Below are 23,396 nucleotides of genomic sequence, written 5' to 3' on the forward strand. Positions count from 1 at the left end.
GAGGAGAGACAGCCAGGAAAGAGCGAGGAGAGACAGCCAGGAGAGCGAGGAGAGACAGCTAGGAGAGAGAGGAGAGACAGCCAGGAGAGAGAGCGAGGAAAGAGCCAGGAGAGAGAGCGAGGAAAGACAGCCAGGAGAGTGAGGAGAGACAGCCAGGAAAGAGCGAGGAGAGACAGCCAGGAAAGAGCGAGGAGAGACAGCCAGGAGAGAGAGGAGAGACAGCCAGGAGAGAGAGCGAGGAAAGACAGCCAGGAGAGAGAGCGAGGAAAGACAGCCAGGAGAGAGAGGAGAGACAGCTAGGAGAGAGAGAGCGAGGGAGGTTTTTTTTCCTTGGTAGAGGTCATTGAGCTCGTCATTTCAAAAGTAGATCTTAACACAAAAAATTGTGGGCACCCCTGCCCTAGTACATAAAGCATTGTGTACGAGGCTCAGAGTTTTATGAGCCCGGAGTGTCTCCTGTCTTGGCTCATGGAGCGAATGTATAATAATATTTGTGACTATATTATTCCAGTGCTGCTTAGGCTTTGGAAGCTCATCTGAACTGGCCACAGCCCATAGGCATGCCTGGACCCAACAGCAGTCAGGAGAGATGTGGCAACAATAGGATGAAACCTTCATTCACCTGCAGAAGTTTGTCCGAACTCCCCTGTGTGTCCAGGTGGACGCTGATTGCCAAAGTCTCTATCCAGGCATTGTCTGTGTTTCGGGGGTCATCCAGGTACCCATGGAAGACCTATCAGAAAAGAGAAATATGATGTTTTGTTTTACATTAGGCCAATCAGTGCGCCAACATGTGAGCAGCAAACTACCAACCTCTGTCCCAGAGCCCAGCAATGCCAGAAATTCGCTCAGGTATGTAGGCTTTAGCAGTGCCTGGAACTTAAAGGGAACCTGCTGTCCTGGATCCAGCGTGCCCTGAAAAATATTCCCCATTATGAGAAGAAGGACATTACCCAGAATGCTCTGCAGTGGAATGGTTAGCATTTACAACAACATGAACTGAAGCATTGTATATACATTAAAGCAGACCAAGCATCTACACCATACAAAGACTTTTTAGGCAATTGTGCATTTTCAACCTTGTGGCAACAGTCTGGGAGAGGCAATTTCATGCTCCATTATGACTGTCTCTTTGCAGAAAGCCAGCTCTATAAAGACTTGGTGTGGAAGAACTTGAGTGGCCTGCACAAAGGCCTGACCTCAAGCTTACTGAACATCTTTGGGATGAAGTGGAACATCGATGAGCCCGGTCTTCTCATCTAACATCAGTACCTGACCTCACAAATGCTCTTGTGGCTGAATGGACCCAAATTCCCACAGATGTTGTGGAAAGCCTTCTCAGAGGAGAGGAGGCCATTATAGCTGCAATGGATGGGGGGACTCCACATTAATACCCATAGTTTCTGAACAGGATGTCCAACAAGCTTATAGAGATGTGATGGTGAGGTGTCCATGAAGGTTTGGCTATACAGTGCATCTAATTACTTACACTGTATATTTGAAATGAAAACACGTTTCAAAATGATAGCCACCATGGCAATCCGTAACACCATTCTGCATTCATGGCTCAGGGTATTTTTACTGCTCAGAATTGCCAACCCAGCTATGAAGAGCCATGGCAGTCTTCCACGTACACACAGCAGAGGAGGTGGCCACCTATCCCCATCTGATGATGATTGGTTTTGTGATATATGATCTATGGGGTATGTCCCATGATCAGAGGGGCTCGTCTTCACATGACAGCTGTGTTTTCAATATTTTATCAACCCAATGGCCCTTAGAAGTGACACAAACTTCTGATTAATTGAATGAGAAAGTTCAGCAGTTCTGTCCGCTTTAACTGCAGCGTAGAATTCATGTCATCATTTTGCTTTACTTATAGTGCTTTGAACTGCAAAAATCCCCCCAAAAACAATACACAATCCAGAATAAATGCCAACTAACATCAGCAAACAAAATTACCCAGAATGCCCCATTAGTAATGAAAACAGAGTTCATAAACACCGACTCAAGTCCGAACAGCACATTGGATACACTATTCCCTTGTCATTAATGTGAGCAGTGGTATTTGTTAGTATAGTGTTTCTGCCCTCACCCCGGGTAATGACCAAAGCTCGTTCTCTCTCCTCTTCACTATCAGAACCTCCAGAATATTCTTGGGTGCTTTCCGGTTGGATCCATCGGCTGAGCTGGGGCTCCACCTAGGAATGAAATCGCGGGACAAAGCGGTCAGTGAGGGCAATCACATCACAAAGAAGCTGATTATATTATGGTTTAAATCTAATTACAGTATTTTTGTTTTGTTTTGTTCTATAGTTCTGTATTTATGTTGAAACCTAAATAAAAACAAATTGAATACAAAGAAGCTGATCTATAAATCACCTGCCCTACAAAAGGTGCAAATTACCACAAGGGCAACTAGCCTGACCTCGGCCCTATCACTAGATGTCTTAAAGTGAATTTCCACTTTGGGAAAACACCTTTTTTATTTGTTATATATTCTCATTCATCAATTGTGAACTAGATTTGAACGTCGTCTATCCTAACAATGGGGTTGAAGATCTTGTATGTTAATTAGAGGAAGCTCAGAGTGTCCCTGATTTTTCTACGGGGACAACCAGAGTTTCCGGTCACTTTGAAATTGTACAGAGAAGCTTGCAGTGTCTAAAGGCTTGCTCAGCAGAGACATCCAAAAGGAAAGAAAACTATTTTACTGTGTGAATGGGAACACATGCAGGGTTATTCACAAAAGGGTGAAGAGTTTGGAGAAGGCGGGAGAAGGGAACAATCTAGGGGCCAAAATAGCTGAACTGGAAAAATAGCTGAATTAGATAATTTTTCCAAATCAGCTATTTTGGCCCCTAGATTGTTCACTTCTCCGGCCTTCAAACTCTTCACCCTTTTGTGAATAACCCTGTTAGTGAACATATAGAGGGGTTTTCTCAAATTCTCAAATTTGACTGAAAAAGTGGAAAAACACTTTAAAGCAAACTACACAGATATACGAACAGCAAGAAGTAATGCGTACTCTGTCCTCTGTGCTTTGTATTCCATCCTATTTATTCCTTTCTGCTGTCCTGCTGTGTCCTTTCTTCCCTCTGTTTCATTTTCTGCGCTGTCCTGCTCTGTCCTCTGTGCTGTCCTGCCCCATCCTCCGTGCTGTCCTGCCCCATCCTCCGTGCTGTCCTGCCCCATCCTCTCTGCTCTCCTGCCCCATCCTCTCTGCTCTCCTGCCCCATCCTCTCTGCTCTCCTGCCCCATCCTCTCTGCTCTCCTGCCCCATCCTCTCTGCTCTCCTGCCCCATCCTCTCTGCTGTCCTGTTCTGTCCTGCCCTCTCTGTTGTCCCGCTCTGCCCTCCGTGCCGTCCTGCTCCGTCCTCTGTGCTATCTTGGTCCATCGTATGAGTTGTCCTGCACTGTCCTTTGTGCTGTCCTCTATTCTTCACTATTCAGTCTTCTCTCCTCCTGAACTGCCCTGCTCAGTGCTCTGTTCTGGGATACACACCTAGTCATCATCTGCACAGAGAATGGTATATAAATAAATATGATTTCAACTCACCGTGTCAGAACTGGGTGCAAAGAATGATTGGGTCCAAACCAGCGCAGACTCCCGACTCCTCTCAGTCCGGTTCGTCCCATCGGGTTCCTATATAAAGTGACAAGATTGAGTTTCTGAGAACAGAGCTTACCTGGTCCTGCTGGTCAACATTCCAGTGATAAGGACTGAGGGAAATACATTCCCAATGATTACCCCAGAGAGAACTCATATGGGTTCCGGCACTGACAAAATAGAAGGGCTTCTTCCGGTCATTGCAGCAGTACATGGTGACTGTGCTTGTTACTCATATTACTGGCCCATATAAAACATCACCTGTCTTCTCTAGAGGAAACAGTCACAGCCAGGACTATCTTACAGGAAGATAATGCGGCTAAACTATCATGACCACTACCTCTGCTACCTTGACCTCTGCCACCTCTTCTCTCCACCCTAGTAGGGCTTAAAGTGAGAGTGTGAATCAGGGGCATGTCTACCGCAAGGCAAACACAGAATCAGGCAGCCTCGGCTGCCTAATCAGGCAATTAGGCAAATCAGGCAGCTGGGTCTAATTTACCTGAGAGAACTGCCAGGTGGAGGTGGAGGTGGGGCAGAGAAGGGGTCGAGTGAGATGCTGCCCAGCCGTCGGAGCTGTTTGGGCGGCTCAGGGCTGACCATACCCCACCGTCTGATGTCAGGATGACCTGAAGGGCAGGCTGGGGGGCTTCAGTTAAGAGTAGCAGAACAGTTGTGCGGAGAAAGGGACCCTGCACAGCCCACCTGGGAGTCCCAGGGTCTATGGTGGGCTTTGTGGGGTCTGTGGTGTAGTCTGCAGGGTCTATTGTGGGCTGTGCAGAGTCTATGGTGGTATGTGGTGGGCTGTGCGGGGTCTCAGGTGCAGGATCTATAATGTGCTCTCTGGAGTCTCAGGTTGGCTGTGTAGAATCTATGGTGGGCTCTGCAGGGTCCCAGATGGGCTCTGCAGGATCTATGGTGGGCTCTGTGGTGGGCTCTGCAAGGTCTGTGATGGGCTCTGCAGGGTCTCAGGTGGGTTCTGCAGGGTCTCAGGCTGTGACCCTGCAGAGCCCACAAGAGATCATTTACAGCCCACCTGAGACCCTGGCTTCCCTGCTACAGCGTGTACGCTGTATCCAGTGACTGACAGACTACACCAAATACCTTAAACAGGAAGGAGTGGGGCAAATTTAGATGGGGGGTGCCCGAGTGTAGTCTTGCCTAGGGCAGCACAAAACCTAACATACACCACTGGTGTGAATAGGGTTCATCATATTTTAATAAGGATTTTCACATAACCCTCTGAAAGAGCTTCAGCCATTGGTGGTGCTGTGTGACATGGGGCATTACTTCTGAGGGAGGTTATTTATAAATGGGGAAAATCAATATTTAACTTTTTTTTTCTTAGGAAATATTAGTTCTGATCACAGGCATAACCACAAACCACAGGGTCCCATAACAACATGTTAATTAGACACACACTCGAACGGTGCCCATTACATTGGGGTTAGAATAAATGCCCCCATTAAATTGGTGGAGAGCCCATTTACTCACCATGCTCAGATACAGACAGTGGCCCATTTTACTCCTTTCCACACAACTCCTTGGGTTCTTTGACACATTGAGGGAAGATAGGTTCTTCTGCTTCTCTCCCTTAGTGGCTCAGACAGGCCATACCTGATGGGGCAGAGGTAGCTGGGCAAGTGATCTATAGACAGGTGAGCAGCCCACCACTGTTAGTACAGGCATGTAGGAAGCCAGGCTTGAGCCCAACAGCGTGCACCTCCTCTGGAGGACCCAGCTACCATAAGGAACTCCTCCATGATTGCTGTCAGAATACTCTAGTTCCAGGTGGGTAGCCCTCCTAGGGCCTTGGGCCTTGGATTCCTCCAGCTGTTAACCTGTGTTACCAGAGCTACCATGGACTTCTTCACTGAGGTGGGGTGCTGTTTATGAGGTTAAGTGCAAGTAGCTGCTTATGTTCTGAAATGTTTTACCGAAGTAGTGATTCTCAGCTAGAATCCCTGTCCCTATGGTCTTGTAGAGAGAGACTATGCTATGCAGCCATAGTACTCGTATTGAGTCACAGGGACATTGCTATGAAAAGTCCATATTTGTGCAGCTTTTAAAATTGGTTGTGGACTATTCTGCAGTGTACGCATGCTCTTTGCCATCCTGATCCTGTTTTGCATTATTATGTAACTTTGCACCTGTTTAGTAAACTATAAATTTACAGTTACTCAGAATTGGTCGTGTCAGACAATGGTGATGGGAGGGGTGCAACAGCGGAGCCAGGTAATACTACTCCGGAGGAAAGCTGGCAACCTACAGCCCATGTAATAATGAACTGTGCTGAGCAGAACGGCTCAGCTAGGGTGACACAGAACAGGGACAGAAGACTGAAGAGACACCTTTCAAGAGAAAGAAAAGGAGCAATCCTAATTTGAAGTTCCACAAACTGTTGGACGTGGCCGTAGTGTGTCAGGGGCAGAGATGTACAAGGTCGGCTGGTGCCATGGCCATTGAAACAGACCCACATGTAACAGAACAGATGGCTCAATGGAATGTGGCCATCTGAAAATTGACAAAAGGGATGGTTAATCTCCAATGTTCCCCATTTTGATACACAGCAGGAATACTCTCCTGTGGGGCAAGGAGGGGATGCCCTCCTTGCAGAAAAGGCAAACACCCACTTGGAAGCATCTAAGGTCACCATCCTTGTGCTGGAGCTCTCGGGAACTGGGCCATTGCCAAAGGGACTGCCCCAACCATACACAGAGGTAACTGATAAATTAGAACCCTCCACTGTCAGGAGTCAAGAAGTTGGGTGGCAAAGTAAAATGACTCTTTGATACCAGCTTGCAAGTTACTACCTTACTAGCAACCATTGTTGCTGCAATAATTCCCTAAGAAGAAGATGAACCCTTTACATTGGTTGTCAGTGGTGAAGCCCCATTACATTGATGATCATTGATAAAGCCTCCTTAATATTGGTGGTCAGCTGTGAAGCATTAGTGGTCAGTAGCAAAGCACCTGTTACATTGGTGGTCAGTGGCAAATGTTACATTGGTGGTCAACAACGAAGACCCAATTACATTGATGGTCAGTGGCCGAGTCTCCATTATATGGGTGATCAGTGGTGCAGCCCCTCATGCATTGGTTTTCAGTGATGAAGACCTTTGGTGGTCAGTGACTAAACCCCCATCACACTGGTGGTCAGTGGCGAAATGCCCATGCCATTGGTGATCTGTGACAAAGCTCCTGTTAAATTGATCAGTGGTGAAGCCCCCATGACATTGGTGGTCAGGCAGTAATGAAGCACCTGGTACATTGTTAAAGGAGAACTATGAGGTGAGTGCTTTTCACTCACCTCATAGTTCTAGCCGACCTGTGACAATGAGACTGTCACGGGTCGGCTCAGTAGATCGGGAGGTGAGCGAACACATACCGGCGTTCGCTCACCACTCAATCCTGTCACGGCTCTCTGCCGTGACAGGGGAGGGGCTAGATTCCCCGCTCCGATCCGCCAGCGCTGACTGGCGGAACGGACGGGGGAGGGGGCGGGTACAGCTGGCTCTAGATAGGCAGAGCCAGCTGTCAGTCACACAGCTGGGCGGATCCCGGCATAATTGTCGGGATCAGCTTCAGCTGCGGCGTCTCAGTATACCGGGGGGCTACAGCTCGTGGTATACTGAGCCTAGGGTGACGGGAGGACGCTAGTTTGTGTCCTCCCGGTACCCTAAGGAGAACTATGGGGAAAAGCCTTAACCCCATAGTTCTCCTTTAATCAGAGGTAAAGCCGCCGTTACATTGATGGTAAGTAGTCTTCTGCTTTCAGGCCTTTGCCAGCAGATTGGAGGCATTTGGTTACAAGCAACGAGTGGGTGACTGCTCTGCTCTGATTAGCATCCACATATTTTACTCTTCATCTTTTCCTGCTGTTACCTTTTTTCACACATAAGCTTATGGGGTAGGGAACAAATAAAGATCTGCCTTAAATGACAGAATGACGGCATAAAAAAACATTGGACTCACAGAGGTAAACCGTCCTGGACTATATAGGTGCCACAGCAGCTGCGGAAGTCGTAAAGTCCGTCCATAGAATTGTACTTGCGGCTCTTTTGCTCCATCCTGGATTTAAGACAGATACAAAGAGAACACAGAGTGAGTGCAAAGGACAGGACCTCTTTAGTCTTCAGCTATACAGTTACTCTGAGACACTAAGATTCTTAACAGTGTTTGCTGTATGATGCCCTCTATAGGATACTTGGAGGAATCATTTCACCATTCCTCACCAAATGAATGCAGCACGGCAAATGTCTATATTGTACCCTTGTGGTGTATAGAATTGTGAGTAGAGCCTACGTGTTGTATATTTGTGCACCATATGTGTCACTTATAGACAGAAGTGTGTACACACCTGACCATTACACCTATTTGAGCTCATCAGAAAACCTATTCCAAATCATGGGCATTAATCATGGAGTTGGTCCCCCTTTGAGCCAATAGCAGCCTCCACTCCTCTGGGATGGCTTTCCACAAGATTCTGGGGTGTGTCCATGGGAATTCATGTCCATTCCCTCAAAAAAGCATTTGTCAGGTCACTCAATGATGCGGGATGAGAAGACCTGGTTCATTAGTGTTCCTATTTATCTCAAAGGTGCGCCATGAAGGCCACACCAAACTATTCAACCAACTAATTTTTCCACAACAAACTATTCAACCATGGCTTTATGGAACAGGCTTTGAGGACAGTCCATGGTGGACCAGAAAACGGCCTTCACCAAACTGTTGTCACAAGGTTGGTAGTGCAAAATTGTCTAAGCCCTCGTTCACACCTGAACGTTTTGTAGCGCGTTCTACGCTCGACGAACGCTCTACAAAACGCTCAAAAATATAAATCCCATTGTATTCAATGGTCTTGTTCCGCCCTTCCCTAATGCGCTACAAAACGGCCCACGCCTGAAAAGGTACAGGTACTACTTTGGGCCGTTTTGTTGCGCGTTTCCATTGGGATACAGCCAAGTAGCGAATCGCGGTAAAAAAACGCGCGACAGACGCGCATATGCAATACGCCTAGGTGTGAACGAGACCTTAAATGCCTTTATTAGAACATGTGCAATTTGTTTAATAATGAATCGAAATTTGGAATAATTTACGGAAATTTGGACATTCGATGCATCCCAATTTCTGAATTAAAAAATAACGAATCTGAATGTATCCAAAATTTCCGATAACTAAATGTCATGTCCAATTGACATTCTAAATGAGTCCCCTCCCCCTATCATACCAGACCCTTTACGTCTAGTAGGAATTTTATGGGGGCCTCAACCCTAAAAGGAACCAAATAAAAATGTCAATGGTCATATAGGTAGGTGTGATGGTCAGATGCCCACAAACGTTACGTCATAGAGTGTATATGGATCCTAGCATCTCGAAGTGCACATATCATCCATTTTTTTATCATAAAGTTCTGTTATATATTCATGTCATTAGTGTATGTTTTGTATATATAGATTATTTGTCATTCCAGCAATATACTTTGTGTCTTTTATGACATAATGCTCATTTTTGGCCATTATGCTCTTCCTGTTGGCAAATTGCTGCCTGTCCCTATTCTCCTCACTACAAAGACAAAAGAATCAATTGTATCCTGAACTTGAGTCTGTTTTTCTTTCTTTTTCTACCTGTGATTGTGAACTCACTCAGTGTTTGGGTCATACGTCCCTCGGTCGTTCCTCTCAGCGTTGTAGAGGGGAGGATTATATCCCGGAAATTTCTCCTGTGGATGATATACAAAGGTACTCTGATCACTTCTGATCTTCTCCATGGTCACCACTTACCTTTTACCAAGATACCTGCAGATGCTTTGTGTTGCCTACACTTGTCCTACTCGGGTAAGTCCTGGAGCTGGAAGCCAGGAGGGCTAATGAGGGTGGGCTAGTGTAGTTTGTGTTAAAGGTCCACCTCAACTTTAAAAAGCGCACAAAATATAAAGAGCTATTCATTTTTATAGGAAAAAATGCAGTAGAGTGTTGATCCTGGGAGTATCCAATTGCCTTTTGGGTTCAGGAAGGATTTTTATCTCCTGTTGGATCAAATTGGAGCAACCTACATAAGGGTTTTTTTTGCCTTCCTCTGGATCAGCAGGACGTTTACCCTTTTTATTTAGGTTGACCTTGATGTACGTGTTTTTTGGCAATCTATGTAACCATGTATCTATCTCATATGTGTCACCAGTATTTATCTCTTCGGGTTTTTCCTTGCTGTAATTTCCTCCAGCCACTGTCCTCCGCTCTTTACACAGAAGATCTCCATGATCTGGTATATTGTGACTTCCAGCCTGTCCCATGTTGTCACCTGCACATTCAGATGCTTTCCTGTCACCGGCAGGTACTCACCTCCCATGGCACCAACTCATCGGGCACTGCGCAGCGGGTCATTTTAGAGTTCGGGTATTGCAGGATCCGGGAGTTCACGTGGTACAGGCAGTTCTTCTCTCCGCTTCCATCTGTTCCCACTGCGGCCTTATCTTCGGAGTCCTGAGAGGTGCTGTGGACTGACCGAGAAGACAAGAGGGACATAATACCAGAACCCACCTCATCTCATTGTGCATACATAATGTACCAGACCGCCCATAGACTCACCCAATATCCGTGTCTTACTGCTGAAACCTTTCTCCGTCAGGGCCGAGATGATCCAGTTCAGATATCGAGTAGACTGATCCACCTGCATCACAAGACACTACAGTTAAGCTGGGCCTGCACTATACAGTCAGATTGCATAATCTCCTTTAAATGTAAAAACTTGCTGTGCTCAGTAGATCGAAAACGAGACTGTGAAATCAGATTTTATTGTGTAGGTTCAGCTTTAGCCTTATATGGGCCCTGGACTATGTCAGCTGACAGGAGGCTCCTATGTGGGTATATTTACAATCAAGAAAGAGATTGCTTTGGGAAGGTAAAACAAGGCTGTGAAGCAGTTATCACAGCCTGCAATACCACCAGCTACCACCAGTCAACATCTAGCTAGCTGGGCATACGCAGGCCAATGCAAATCTCACATATATTGCGATGCATTCTAATGGTTGTGTAGCAGTGTCAGGGACCTGAGCACCTCCAGGTGTCACTGTGGCGCTAGAACCAGATCCTGCAGTTCCAGTGCTCACCTGCAGGTGTCTCCAGGCAGCCAGTAGCTGTCAGGGACCTGAGCACCTCCAGGTGGCACTGTGATGCTGGAACCAGGTCCTGCACTTCCAGGGCTCACCTGCAGGTGTCTCCAGGCAGCCAGTAGCGGTCAGGGACCTGAACACCTCCAGGTGGCACTGTGACACTGGAACCAGGTCCTGCAGTTCCAGTGCTCACCTTCGGGTGTGCCACCTAAAAAATCGTTGATTAGGATAAATAAAACAAGGGATAAATCTACTCACAAGCAAACGTTTTCATCACGCTTTAACAACAAACAAAAGGCAACACTGCCTGTTAACCCAACATGGTATCGCCCCGACTATGTAACACGGTAGCCTCCGGTCACATCACCGTCCACCAAGATTGACGCGTTTCAGGGGCAAACCCCCTTCATCAGAATCATGGGAGGGTATTTAGCCTCTCCCTGCAGTGAGGCCTGCGCCTCAGTATTGTTGCCATATCCTGTAGCTCGTTCCTGTTCCTGCTCCTGCCTTGAACCCTGACTCGGACCTGACTCCTGACCCTTACCCCTGAGGTCTCCTGATCGGTGGCTCCCCTCTTGTTGTCCTGCTCGCCAGGGTTTGCCCTGTTGTCTCCAGTGTGTACTTTGTTATTGTAGGCTTTTATATGTTACTTGCGGGTGGTGGTGGGGTGCTTATGGTGGTGGTGTTTTGGAGTAGCTAGTAAACTATAGTTCATAAGCATTGTTTGGTGTGGTCATGTATTTGGTTGTCTGGTAGAGATACCTGCATGCGGTGTGGGGACACCCGTGCATGTTTAAGCTATCTTATGAACGGAATCTATCCGCTTACCCACACAGACTAGACACACAATTCAGGGTAGAGTGTCACCAATTGCAGTTGGTCAGCTGACTGGTCTGTTCAGCAACTACACACACACACACACATCCCTATTGCTGGAAATGAGATCTGTCCCTGCTTATGGCAGATACAGTAGCTCCCACACACTGACACTAAACTGCATACAATCAAAGTGGCTGCAATTATAGAAAACACAAGGGTGCAGTCACGTGATGCATCTCACACAGATTGGCAGCAAACGTAAATGAAAATGACAAAAAATAAAATGGCGTGCAGAAATGTTTTTGATAGTTTTATCCTGTTGCCGGGAGCACACCGGATCCAGTAACTGTCTTGTTTCTGAAAAAGCTCCAAATGCTTTACACTGTTCATCTTCAATCACCTTTTGGAGGTGGTACCCCACTGGGTGTGAGGTTCTCACCACTGGAAGTGGCTTTTGGTTATATGGACCAGCCAGTTCTGATGGCTGGGTCAGCGTCAGGAGTAACAACACCAGTGCATTTTACTGATCGCAACAAGTCCAAACAGAACCTTACTGCTACAGGCCACACATTTAGGGTAGACTTCCACTAGCTGCAGTTGGTCAGCTGACTGCTCTACTAGGCAATAGTAGTCCATATTATTATTAAGGTGGTCCCTAGGTGGTTTTATAAGGCCAGGACATAATTCATACTATAAGAAGGAATAACTCCCCACACCAAATATGTTGGATCTTATGAGAGATGAAACATATTCCCTCTGATCTTTGGAAATTTTTGTAATTTTCCCAGACGGTGTGGTGTTCCAATTTGTCAAGACCTCTCCCTCCCTGCTGATTTGCAGTTGCCGAGTCTGAAAGATTCCCCTGATGACCTGCCCCCCCCCCCCCCCCCCAACAAGGTGACAGTTGTCCAAATTTATCTACAGCTACAAGCCTACATGACCTTGTCAAGGAGTCTGGGGGGTTCCTTCCAGACACTCATTAGAAGCGAGGTGGTAATTCTTCAGATATCCAGACCCGAGATGCCTGTTCAGTTTCTAAACTATAAATATTTGTCCATTCCACTGAACACTGAATTATGAACATATATATATAATATTATTTCCCCATGTGCTATATCTATTCTTAAAATCATCCACCATGGGTGGTCCTACTTAGCTACAATATCACCTAGCTATGATACCACCAGTAGAGCTTCCAAGATCAGGGCTACATCAAAGCAATGATTCTGCATTCTGTACCAGACCTGATCTAACAACTTCAATGCCACAAGGGGCAAGTGCCTTCAGACCTGTATCTAAATCCAAGAACTGGACACAAAGCCACAGAGGAGAGAAGTTCTGCATAACAGGCATCCTAGCTCATTTTTGCCTAGCACATCCCATGTGACCTTGGTCAGCCAACTGCGAGCAAGCTTTTAAAACCGTGTGCATCCAAAAGCATGGCTACAGCATGTGTAGTTTGATATAACCAATTACCTGCCTCTATCTACTAAGGTAAGCTAAAGAGGAAAATATAGTAGACACTCCATTGAGGTGGACTATGGAAGGGTTACATAGGTTGCAGACATGTCATGGTAGACTATGAAGAGCATAAATATTTGTGGGTTAAACACTCTATTATAGTGGACTATAGATGGCAGTATAAGAGGACATACACTCCCCCAAGGGACTATAGAGGGGAGTTGAGGAATTTTTACCTGCTCTTCCAGCTGAGACAGCCTTCCATCAAGCTGGTGCCCTTCGCTGCCCTTCTCTATTTTCAGCAGACGCAGCACTGCGGAGACACTGCACCGGACACTAATATGACATGTCAGAAATACATCACACATGTAAAGACTATGACTGCAGCCAGACCGTATTCTACCAGGAGCAGGCCAGGCCAGAATAATGACTGACAACAACCCAACCACTGTATAGTTATAGCAAAAATGTACATGAGGAAGGGGAGAACTGCCCCTTCCTCATGTACATTTTTGTACATGAAAACTATACAGTGGTTGGGTTGTTGTCAGTCATTATTCTGGCCTGGCCTGCTCCTGGTAGAATACGGTCTGGCTGCAGTCATAGTCTTTATTAGCCCTGTTAGCCAACAAAGGAGAACATGACTATCATGTTATAAAAAACAGGATGTTCTTGAGCTGGAAAAAGTCCAGAGAAGGGCAACCAAACTCATTAAGGGGTTCGAGGATCTGAACTATGAAACAAGGTTGTTAAAATTAAATATGTTCTCTTTGGAGGTTAGGAGATTAAGGGGGGGACATGAAATCTTGTATAGACTATTCAAAGGGGACAGCAACATTATTAACAAACTGTTTACGGTTAGCTCCGTAACAAAGACCAGAGGGCACAACCAAAAATTGGTGGAAAAAAAATTTCAACACACAGGGCGCAAGGGGCTCTTCACAGTTAGAGCGGTTAGGGTGTGGAACTCGCTGCCGCAGGAAGTGATTTCAGCTAAGAGTGTGGAATCATTCAAGAGACTCCTGGACGAGTTCCTTGGAGACCATAACATAAAGGGGTTCAGGTACTGCTAAGAGAAAAATCACACATGGACTCATATACACGCACACACCAGCTCATAAATGCATACACGCAATAGGTTGGACTTGATGGACTTATGTCTTTATTCAACCTCAAATACTATGTATGTAACTATGAGTACAACCTTGCCCTGGGCCCACCAGTGTATCATAATGACACCACTTGCCATGGTTGCCCATACAGCCCCCGTTAACTCTTGAGTGCAAGCATTGTTGTTAGGCATATTTTAATGCGTGTTTGTACATGTGGTTTTTGAATGTTTTTTTTGTTTTAGCCAATGGAAAATGGAGGAGGAGACGGATGTCAGGCATGAAGTCATGTAATGAAGACGTATAATAAGGCGCTCCTATTGAAGTCTATGGGGCCAAAAACACACTAATTCTGCCCGGAAAAAAGCTCATGTACTTTTTCGAGCTGCACGTGACACAACCCTCAGGTGTGAACAGACATTCTTGAAAATAACAGGGTTCCTTTATCTGAGCGGTTTCACACTTCGAGAAACAGGTAAGAAAATGCTCAGGTGTAAATGGGGGCAAATGTTGCTGAAAGGGGGTCAGCGGAGATGACGGATGTTACCTGTTAGCAGTGTCCTTCACCAGATTCTCCTGGCTATGCGCATCTCGCTGTTGCTGAATCTGCTGGTAGTTGTCCTTCATGTAGGACTCCCAGGAGAGAAGTGACGACTCTTGCTCCACGTCCAGCTCCCGTCCTGCCAGGAGGTAGAAATCAGTGTCAGTGTGCAACGTCTTACAAAGTTAATATTACAAGCCCAATGACAAAAAAGTTAAGACGCTGTGTAAAAATCTTCAAAACAGAATGCAATGATCTGCAAATCTCATATTTTATTCACCATAGAAAATAGAAAACATATCAAATGTTTAAACTGAGAAAATGGACCATTTTAAGAAAAAAATTAGGTAATTCTGAAATTGATGCAGCAACACGTCTCAAAAAAGTTGGGACAGGGCCATGTTTACCAGGGTGCAGCCTCCCCTCTTTTAACAACACTCTATAAATATCTGGGAACTGAGGAGACCGGTTGCTGGAGTTTCGGGAGAGGAGTGTTGTCCCATTCTTGCCTGATATCGGATTTCTAACTGCTCAGCAGTCCCGGGTCTTCTTTGTCGTATTTTTCGTTTCAAGATGCGCCAAATATTTCCAATTGGTGAAAGGTCTGGACTGCAGGCAGGCCGTTTAAGCCCCCGGACTTGTGTACTATGAAGCCATGCTGTTGTCATAAATGCAGTACATGGTTTAGCATTGTCCTGCTGCAGTATACAAGGCCTTCCCTGAAAAAGACGTCGTCTGGATGGGAGCATAGGCTGCTCTAAAACCTGGATATAACTTTCAGCACTGATGGCGCCTTTCCAGATGTGCAAGCTGCCCATTCCATATACACTAATGCCCCCCCCCAAAGGTCCCTCTCCTCTTTAGTCCGGAGGATGCGGAGCCCATGGTTGCCAAAAAGAATGTCAAGTTTCGATTAGTCTGACCACAGAACAGTTTCCAATTTTAAATGAGCTTTGGCCTAGAGAAGACGGCTGTGTTTCTGGATCATGTTCAGATGTGGCTTCTTCTCTGCATGATAGAGCTTTAACTTTCATTTTTGGTTGGCATGGCGAGCTGTGTTCACAGACAGTGATTTTTGGAAGTATTCCTGAGCACATGCAGTGATGTCCATCAGAGAATTATGACTGATTTTAACGCAGTGCCGTCTGAGGACCCGAAGGTCACCGCTATCCAATATTGCGTTTCGGCCTTGTCCCTCCGCACACAGAGATTTCTCCAGATTCTCTGAATCTTTTGATGATATTATGGTACACGCAGATGATGAGATATTTAAAGTCTTTTACATTGAGGAACATTATTCTGAAATTGTTTGAAAATTTGTAGACGCAGCTTTTCACAGATTGGTGAACCTCGGCCCATCTTTACTTCTGAGACACTCTGACTCACTAAGATGCTCTTTTTATACCCAATCATGTGAATGACCTGTCGTCAATTATGGTCCTAATTAATTGCAAAATGTTCTTCCAGCTCTTCCTTGTCACTACCACTTGCTTTGCCAGCTTTTTGTTGCCCTGACCCAACTTCTTTGAGACATGTTGCTGCCATCAATTTCAAAATTACCTGATTTTTTTCTTAAAATGGTCCATTTTTCTCAGTTTAAACATTTGATATGTTTTCTGTTTTCTATTGTGAATAAAATATGAGTTTATGAGATTTGCAAATCATTGCGTTCTGTTTTTTATGTAGATTTTACACAGCGTCCCAACATTTTTGGAATTGGGTTTGTACATATTGACTATAGTGTACATATTACAACCTGTCCGTGTGTTGTGTGAGGGTGTTGTGTGAGTGTCACCCCGCCGAGACGTCACTGCGCATGCGCGTGAAAGTCACCACGCGCGTGCGCGATGGAGTCATCGCGCACGCGCGGCAGTATTCTGATAACTGCCGGCGGCCATCTTGGTGATGGACGTCGGCAGAGAGAGGAGGGGACAGTCACCCGGCGGGATAAGGTATGCCGCCGGGTCCCCTCCTCTCTCCTGATACTGTCGGGCGTTCGGTCCATGACCAAGCGCCCGACTTTTTAGAGGGGGGAGACACCAAAATGACTGTGAGCCATTTTGGTGTCACCCCTCCAATGGTGTCACCCGGGTGCGGGCCGCACCCCCCTTGTGACGCCACTGTCAAGAAGGAATGGAAATGTTCTGACATATTTCAGGATAATGTATTAATTGGTGGCTGGATGCGGATTGTGGGCTTCTCTGTTGTACTTCTGTCTTTGAGGCACACCGAACAGAAGATCAGAAATGCTGGCGAGCCAGACAACAGACTTCCTGCGCAGACTGCAGAGCAGCCAGTAGTAGCCTGGTATACATGCATGCTGCAAGCCGATACAGATAGCTCATCCAGTTTAGAAATCCTCCCAAACAGGCTCGTTGCTCAAACAAGAAGTGCATTCAGGTTGCATTTACAACATGCAAAATGTGCTTATGAAACTTCCAAGAAGGCACATTTGTGAACGTTATCTATTCATACAAGATACTATCAGTAAAGCCCAGCACAGAAATCTGACCATAAAGTATCTTCTAATGAGCCCAGCCAGGTTTACATAAATGTTGGCAACATATTGATTCCTCTTTTTATGTATAGAAGTCCTGAAAAAGTGGAATGGTATTTCCCTCACTGACAATCCAATCTGAACAAATATCTATGGGCAGAGAGAGGCGACAACCTTATTCTCTGCCTTATTTTCTTGCTATGACATAATGGGCACTTCAACCAAACATTGCAATATGCAATACCGAGGCTTTAAGGGTCAATCCTAAGAAAACTGATATTTGTAGATATAGGTGAAGCCTGGCGGGCAGGCTCAGCCCCTGAATTCTAATATACACTATATTACCAAAAGTATTGGGACGCCTTTACACGCACATGAACTTTAATGGCATCCCAGTCTTAGTACAGTAGGGTTCAATATTGGGTTGGCTCCGCCCTTTGCAGCTATAACAGCTCCGCCTCTTCTGGGAAGGCATCCACAAGGTTTAGGAGTGTGACTATGGGAATGTTGGGCCATTTGTGAGATCAGGTACTGATGTTGGAGGAGAAGGCCGGGCTCGCAGTCTCCGCTTTTATTCATCCCAAAGGTGTTCTATGGGGGTGAGGTCAGGACTCTGTGCAGGCCAGTCAAGTTCCTCAGTCATTTTGGAACAGGAAAGGGCCATCCCCAAACTGTTCCCACATAGTTGGGAGCATGAAATTGTCCAAAATGTCTTGGTGTGCTGAGGCCTTAAGAGTTCCCTTCACTGGAACTAAGGGGCCAAGCCCAACCCCTGAAAAACACCCCCCCTCCATAATCCCCCCTCCCCCAAACTTTACACTTGGCACAATGCAGTCAGGCAAGTACCGTTCTCCTGGCAACTGCCAAACCCAGACACGCCTATCAGATTGCCAGACAGAGAAGCGTGATTGGTCCCTCCAGAGAACACGCCTCCACTTCTCTAGAGTCCAGTGGCGGCGTGCTTTACACCGCGGCATCCCACGCTTTGCATTGCACTTGGTGATGTAAGGCTTGGATGCAGCTGCTCGGCCATGGAAACCCATTCCATGAAGCTCTCTACGCACTGTTGTTGTGCCAATCTGAAGGCCGCATGGAGTTTGGAGGTCTGTAGCTATTGACTCTGCAGACAGTTGGCGACTTCTGTGCACTGCGCGTTTCATCATGCGCTGACCCCGCTCTGTCATGTGACGTGGCCGACCACTTCGTGGCTGAGTTGCTGTTGTTCCCAGTTGCTTCCACTTTGTTATTGTAGCGCTACCCCCGCAGGAGCCGCTGGTTGTAACGGATCTTTCTGTCCTGCACCAATGTACCGCCCAATGGTGGATCCACAGCACACCAACACACCTTTGAAGAGTTTTGTAAAGGATTTAATGGCTGAATAATCCAAAACAATACTCTTGGTGGTCTACCAGTCACATACAGTACAATCAATGACAGGCTAAGGCACTCTGGCACCCAGTCACTGCAGCTATCTATTGCCTATACGGAAACCTTTGATGCCAGACTGTCTCAGGGGTATATCTTGCGATTAATAAATTCAACAATAATATCTCGCCTGGGAAGTAACACACCCCCTCTAGACTACTGGCCAGTAGTAATATCCGAGGCTAGCCAACGTTGGGGCCCATACTGTGTAGCAGATGTGTAAAAGTACATTGTCAGATTGGCCCAGAGGCCTCTCACCGCTCCTAGGGTTATCTTGGAAAGATGATGTCTTTTAGCAGCAGATGAAAGTCCCACTTTCATCAGAACGACACTGAGGAGGAAGGAAAAGTCATCTATGGCCTCCTGGAACACATCACTGCTCGTCTAGGGTTTCCTGGAACACATCACCGCTCGTCTAGGGTCATCTAGGATCTCTGACAGCGATCACCGCTGGCTCCGCTCAAGTTGGGCTGCCTGGGTCACTCCAGGGGCTGGATCGGCCGCACGACCAGGCCGCGATATCCCCGCTGCTAACGCGTCACTAGGCCACAGTGTAGGCACTCAATCACCATCTCTTTTGCTCCGCAACCGGGGAATAGTCTTTGCGCACTGCAGTAGAGAGCCTGTGTGTCCCTATCAGGCAGAGGTGACCACACGGCCCTGTTGCAGGCAGCCTTCACTCACACAGTATCACATACATCCGCACACTTCACATCCCGGTCCTAGCCTGGGCACGCTCAGTATCTACCGCCCCTAGTCCTCCTGCTTCCTCTCGCACAGCATCCTGGGAGATGTAGTTCTCAACGTCCTTTCAGCAATGTATCCATATCTGCTCTGTACTACAATCTCCACAAGTCTCTGCCTCTCTTCACACACAGAGACAATTAACTGTTTAGAGTCAGAATCCACATTTCTATAGTAGCATAGGTATATAACAATATAGGGGCTACATTATAATACCACTAACAGGTGACCGTGGAATATTTAGTAGCAAGGAACTTTCACGGATCTGAATCCAATGATTTGGAGGGGTGTCCCAATACTTTTGGTAATATAGTGTATCTGTGATACTCCAACAACGAGATCTCTGCCATAGTTCCTAACTTTGTTCCTGTCCATCTGGGAGTTTTGGGTGTTTCCACCCACCTTTGTGTGTTCCAGCTCATCCTGTTACACTCTCCACAAGATAAAATAAATATAAAACCCAGAAGGGATGGTGGGAACCCATCCTAACAAGCACCCCAGGTGTGTGGACTCAGGAACTCATTGCAGAGATCTTACTGATAGAATTGGAATTTTGCAGCATTTGCCATTTATGCAGCATCATGGAACTAAAGCTTCTCATCCCGAGTTTACGACATGTGGTTTATCATTTCATACCAGCTCCCACATGCAAGGGCCACAATGGCAGCGGCCTCTGTGGCTTATCCTGGGACCAGCATTATCAGCAGCCTTCCTGTTAATGTGCTTGGAGCCCCCCAGGGAGTCACACTTACTCAATACTTTGTGGCCATGGGCTGGACGTCTACAAACTATATGTTTCAGGAAGTCATAGAAGTGAGCCAGGAGGATAAATGGAGGCGGAGCCGCAGGACGCTCATTATATTCTTTAATTAGGCCAAATCGGTGGAATTTCCAGACCTGATCTGTGTGACTTTCCACCTCTACGAATGTATAACTGTTGGACAGGAAAAACAATATGGTTACTTTCACGGCTATCAGCATTATAAAATATACTTCTTTACAACATTCTCACAGACTATCGAAGGAAATGCAACTATAAAGGAGTTATAAATACAAATAAAGCTCAGTTTCTGAGTTTGCATTTATTTCTGTGATGTATCCTGATAAATGTCTGGACTGACCTTTGTGAGCAATCTGCATACATACCTGACCCCACATCAATGTGTATAATGTAACACTAGGAGACATGCAGATGGGAGACTGTAGTTATGATTTGAATAAGCCTCCCCAGCTCTGAGCCCTTAGCATGTTGGTGTTCTGCTTAAAACATTCCAGTCCCATCCCACGCACTCTTACACAAAGCAACTCCCCCCCCCCCTTTTTTAATTTTGTATAATTACATTTTTATAGCTGTCTACAGGTTGGTCATGTAACAAGTGGAGTTCTCTTCCTCCTTAAAGGAGAACTATGGGGTCAGGGCTTTTCCCCATAGTTCTCCTAAGGGTAACGGGAGGACACAAACTAGCGTCCTCCCGTCACCCTAGGCTCAGTATACCGCGAGCAGTAGCTCGCGGTATACTGAGACGCCGCAGCTGAAGCGGATCCCGACAATTATGTCTGGATCCGCCCAGCTGCGTGAGTGACAGCTGGCTCTGCCTATCTAGAGGCAGAGCCAGCTTTACCCGCCCGTCCAGTCAGCGCTGGAGGATCGGACAGGGGAGGGGGGAATCCAGCCCCTCCCCTGTCACAGCTCTCTGCCATGACAGGATCGAGAAGTGAGCGAACGCCGGTATGTGTTCGCTCACTTCCCGATCTACTGAGCCGACCTGTGACAGTCTCATTGTCACAGGTCGGCTAGAACTATGAGGTGAGTGAAAAGCACCCACCTCATAGTTCTCCTTTAACTGTTTTCTGGCACTGGGTGGTCCTCAATGATGAAGAGAACGGCTCTGACATCATTACTTTGCAGCAGTGTACTGTGTGAGCAGAGTGCTGTGACGAGTCACCCCCAAGGGATGGGTCCATGATGTCCTGGGCTCACGGGAGGTGGGTTAAATTTATGCACGTCATCATTCAACCCAGGAGAGGACTTGTGCTGGACCAAAAGCAGTCAGTCTTTGGGGGACAGTGCCAGGGAGAAGGTATTTTAAACAGCCAAACTGGGTGCAGATTTTGGCTCTTGCAATTGCAGTGTTTTGGACTGGTATGAGAGGCTGTGCCCTTCAAAGAGACTCCACCTAAAGAGAGTGGCTGAACAATACAGTGTACATCAGCAATTGTTTTCAGCAGATGGGAATTGTCAGTCATCTTCTTACCTGAACATGGCGATAAGCAGATTGAGCAGAAGGATGTTGGCCAGGAGGAGATACAGGCACATGAGAATTATGGTCAGCCACTCTGGGAACAGAGCTTTGGATCCATCATTGAAAACACATTTTGGCAGGGTCGGGTCGGTGCCATTTTGGGAACATTTTGTTGGGTCAAAATTTAAACCTAAAAAACAGGAAGGTTATGTACCCCCCTCATCATAATGACCTACAACTGTGTTAAAATAAAGATGCTGTAGCAGCCAATCAGCAAAATTGCAATAAAATAAAGCAGAAAATGCCACATTTAAGTTATAAAAGTTTGAATTGACCTCCCTAAACTCAATTTTTTGGGATATCACAAGCCCACAATAAAGCTGGCAATACGCTTAGGGTGATGCTTTATAAACATTTTGCATAGCAAACAGCTATGCGAAAGAGATGCACAGCCTGTCATGGCCACTAGAGGGAGCCGAGGTGCTCCTCGGCTCCCTCTAGTGGCCACAATGAACAGCAGATCTCATTCACATAGCTGTTTGCCATGCGAATGGTTTATAAATGACTCGCTGTACGTTTCATCTTGCTCTGCACAGCGGACTGAATGGGAAAATAATAAATCAAAGATTTGGATGGGGGGGCGGGTGTGCTGCTAAAAAGAAATCAAACATTTTACTTTTAGCATATGAAAGGTTTGTAACTTATAACCTCATTCAGGGCTGGAGACTTAGTCCCCTGTAGTGTATATATCCATCTAGTTTCCCTCCTAAGTACTTCTGAGACAATATCACCTCCCCACCCCCACTATTACTATCATGTACTGTACTCTTTCCAGCACTCTAAATTTCATACACGATGAGTCAAAATTATGTATGAGACCTACATGGCGGCTGATTGGAGTGGATGTTATCCCTCTTGATATGAAAAGAGAACTATGGGGTCAGTGTTTTTCCCCATAGTTCTCTTAAGGGTCACAGGAGGACATATACTAGCATCCTCCCGTGACCCAAAGCTCAGTATATAGCGGGCTACAGCTCAAGGTATACTGTGACCGCCGCAGCCGGGACGAACAAGTTTACCAAAAGAACCACCAGGTAACTTACTGTCTACATCTGAAGGAAGCTGACCAAAGAGGGTGAGGTAGGGTTCGTAGACCACGTTGCGGAAAATCCAGTACAACCGGTCTTCATTGGTAATTAAAATGGCCTGCTTCGCCACTCCGTACGATACAATCCAAATGGCCAAGAGGAAGAGGAAGAAGAAGATGTCTTTAACCTGGAAGACACCAAAGATTAATGTTCTTACAAGTATAACATCTGTTTCTTCTGACTTAGTTCTCAGTTGTGTTATAATGACTGATGATTGATACACTATATAGCCAAATATTTGTGGACACCTGACCATCACACCCACTATATGGCCAAAAGTATACTGACACCCCTCTGGATTATTGACTTCAGGTGTTTCCAGTGAATGGTACTGTTAATGCCACAGTATTCAAAGACATTTAAGGCAATTGTGCACCTACAATGTTGTGGTAACAATTTGGAGAAGGCCCTTTTTTGTTCCAACATCGCTATCCCCCTGTGCGCAAAGCCAGGTCCATAAAGACACAGTTTGACCAGGTTGGTGTGGAGGAACTTGAGTGGCTTGCAAAGAGTCCTGACTTCAACCCTAATGAACATCTTTGAAATGAACTAGAGCCCTGATTGTGAGCCGGGTATTCTGATCCAACATCAGTACCCGACCTCACAAATTCCTGTAGACAGACTCCAAAATATTTTGGAAAGCCTTCCAGAAGAGTGAAAGCTGTTATAACTGGAAAGAATGGGGAGG

At 46.3% G+C, this 23,396-nt stretch overlaps 1 protein-coding gene across 1 annotated transcript in view; it reads right to left on the minus strand.

The window, feature by feature from the left end:
• The window catches only part of LOC108799884 (transient receptor potential cation channel subfamily M member 2-like), an 85,797-nt gene that overhangs the window by 3,936 nt on the left and 58,465 nt on the right, over positions 1–23,396 (minus strand). Inside the window, exons 25-37 of the mRNA XM_018571818.1 lie at positions 22,664–22,835; positions 21,573–21,750; positions 20,070–20,251; positions 14,658–14,790; positions 13,238–13,325; positions 10,198–10,279; positions 9,952–10,109; positions 9,256–9,332; positions 7,586–7,681; positions 3,560–3,646; positions 2,096–2,201; positions 814–915; positions 623–733 (exon numbers count right to left, since the gene is read on the minus strand). Coding sequence (XP_018427320.1) covers positions 623–733; positions 814–915; positions 2,096–2,201; positions 3,560–3,646; positions 7,586–7,681; positions 9,256–9,332; positions 9,952–10,109; positions 10,198–10,279; positions 13,238–13,325; positions 14,658–14,790; positions 20,070–20,251; positions 21,573–21,750; positions 22,664–22,835 — 1,572 coding nt within the window. The remainder of the gene's footprint in view (positions 1–622; positions 734–813; positions 916–2,095; positions 2,202–3,559; positions 3,647–7,585; positions 7,682–9,255; positions 9,333–9,951; positions 10,110–10,197; positions 10,280–13,237; positions 13,326–14,657; positions 14,791–20,069; positions 20,252–21,572; positions 21,751–22,663; positions 22,836–23,396) is intronic.

This window comes from Nanorana parkeri, unplaced genomic scaffold (genome assembly GCF_000935625.1).
Source record: "Nanorana parkeri isolate BGI_ZX_2015 unplaced genomic scaffold, ASM93562v1 scaffold1846, whole genome shotgun sequence".
Lineage (NCBI taxonomy): Eukaryota > Metazoa > Chordata > Amphibia > Anura > Dicroglossidae > Nanorana > Nanorana parkeri.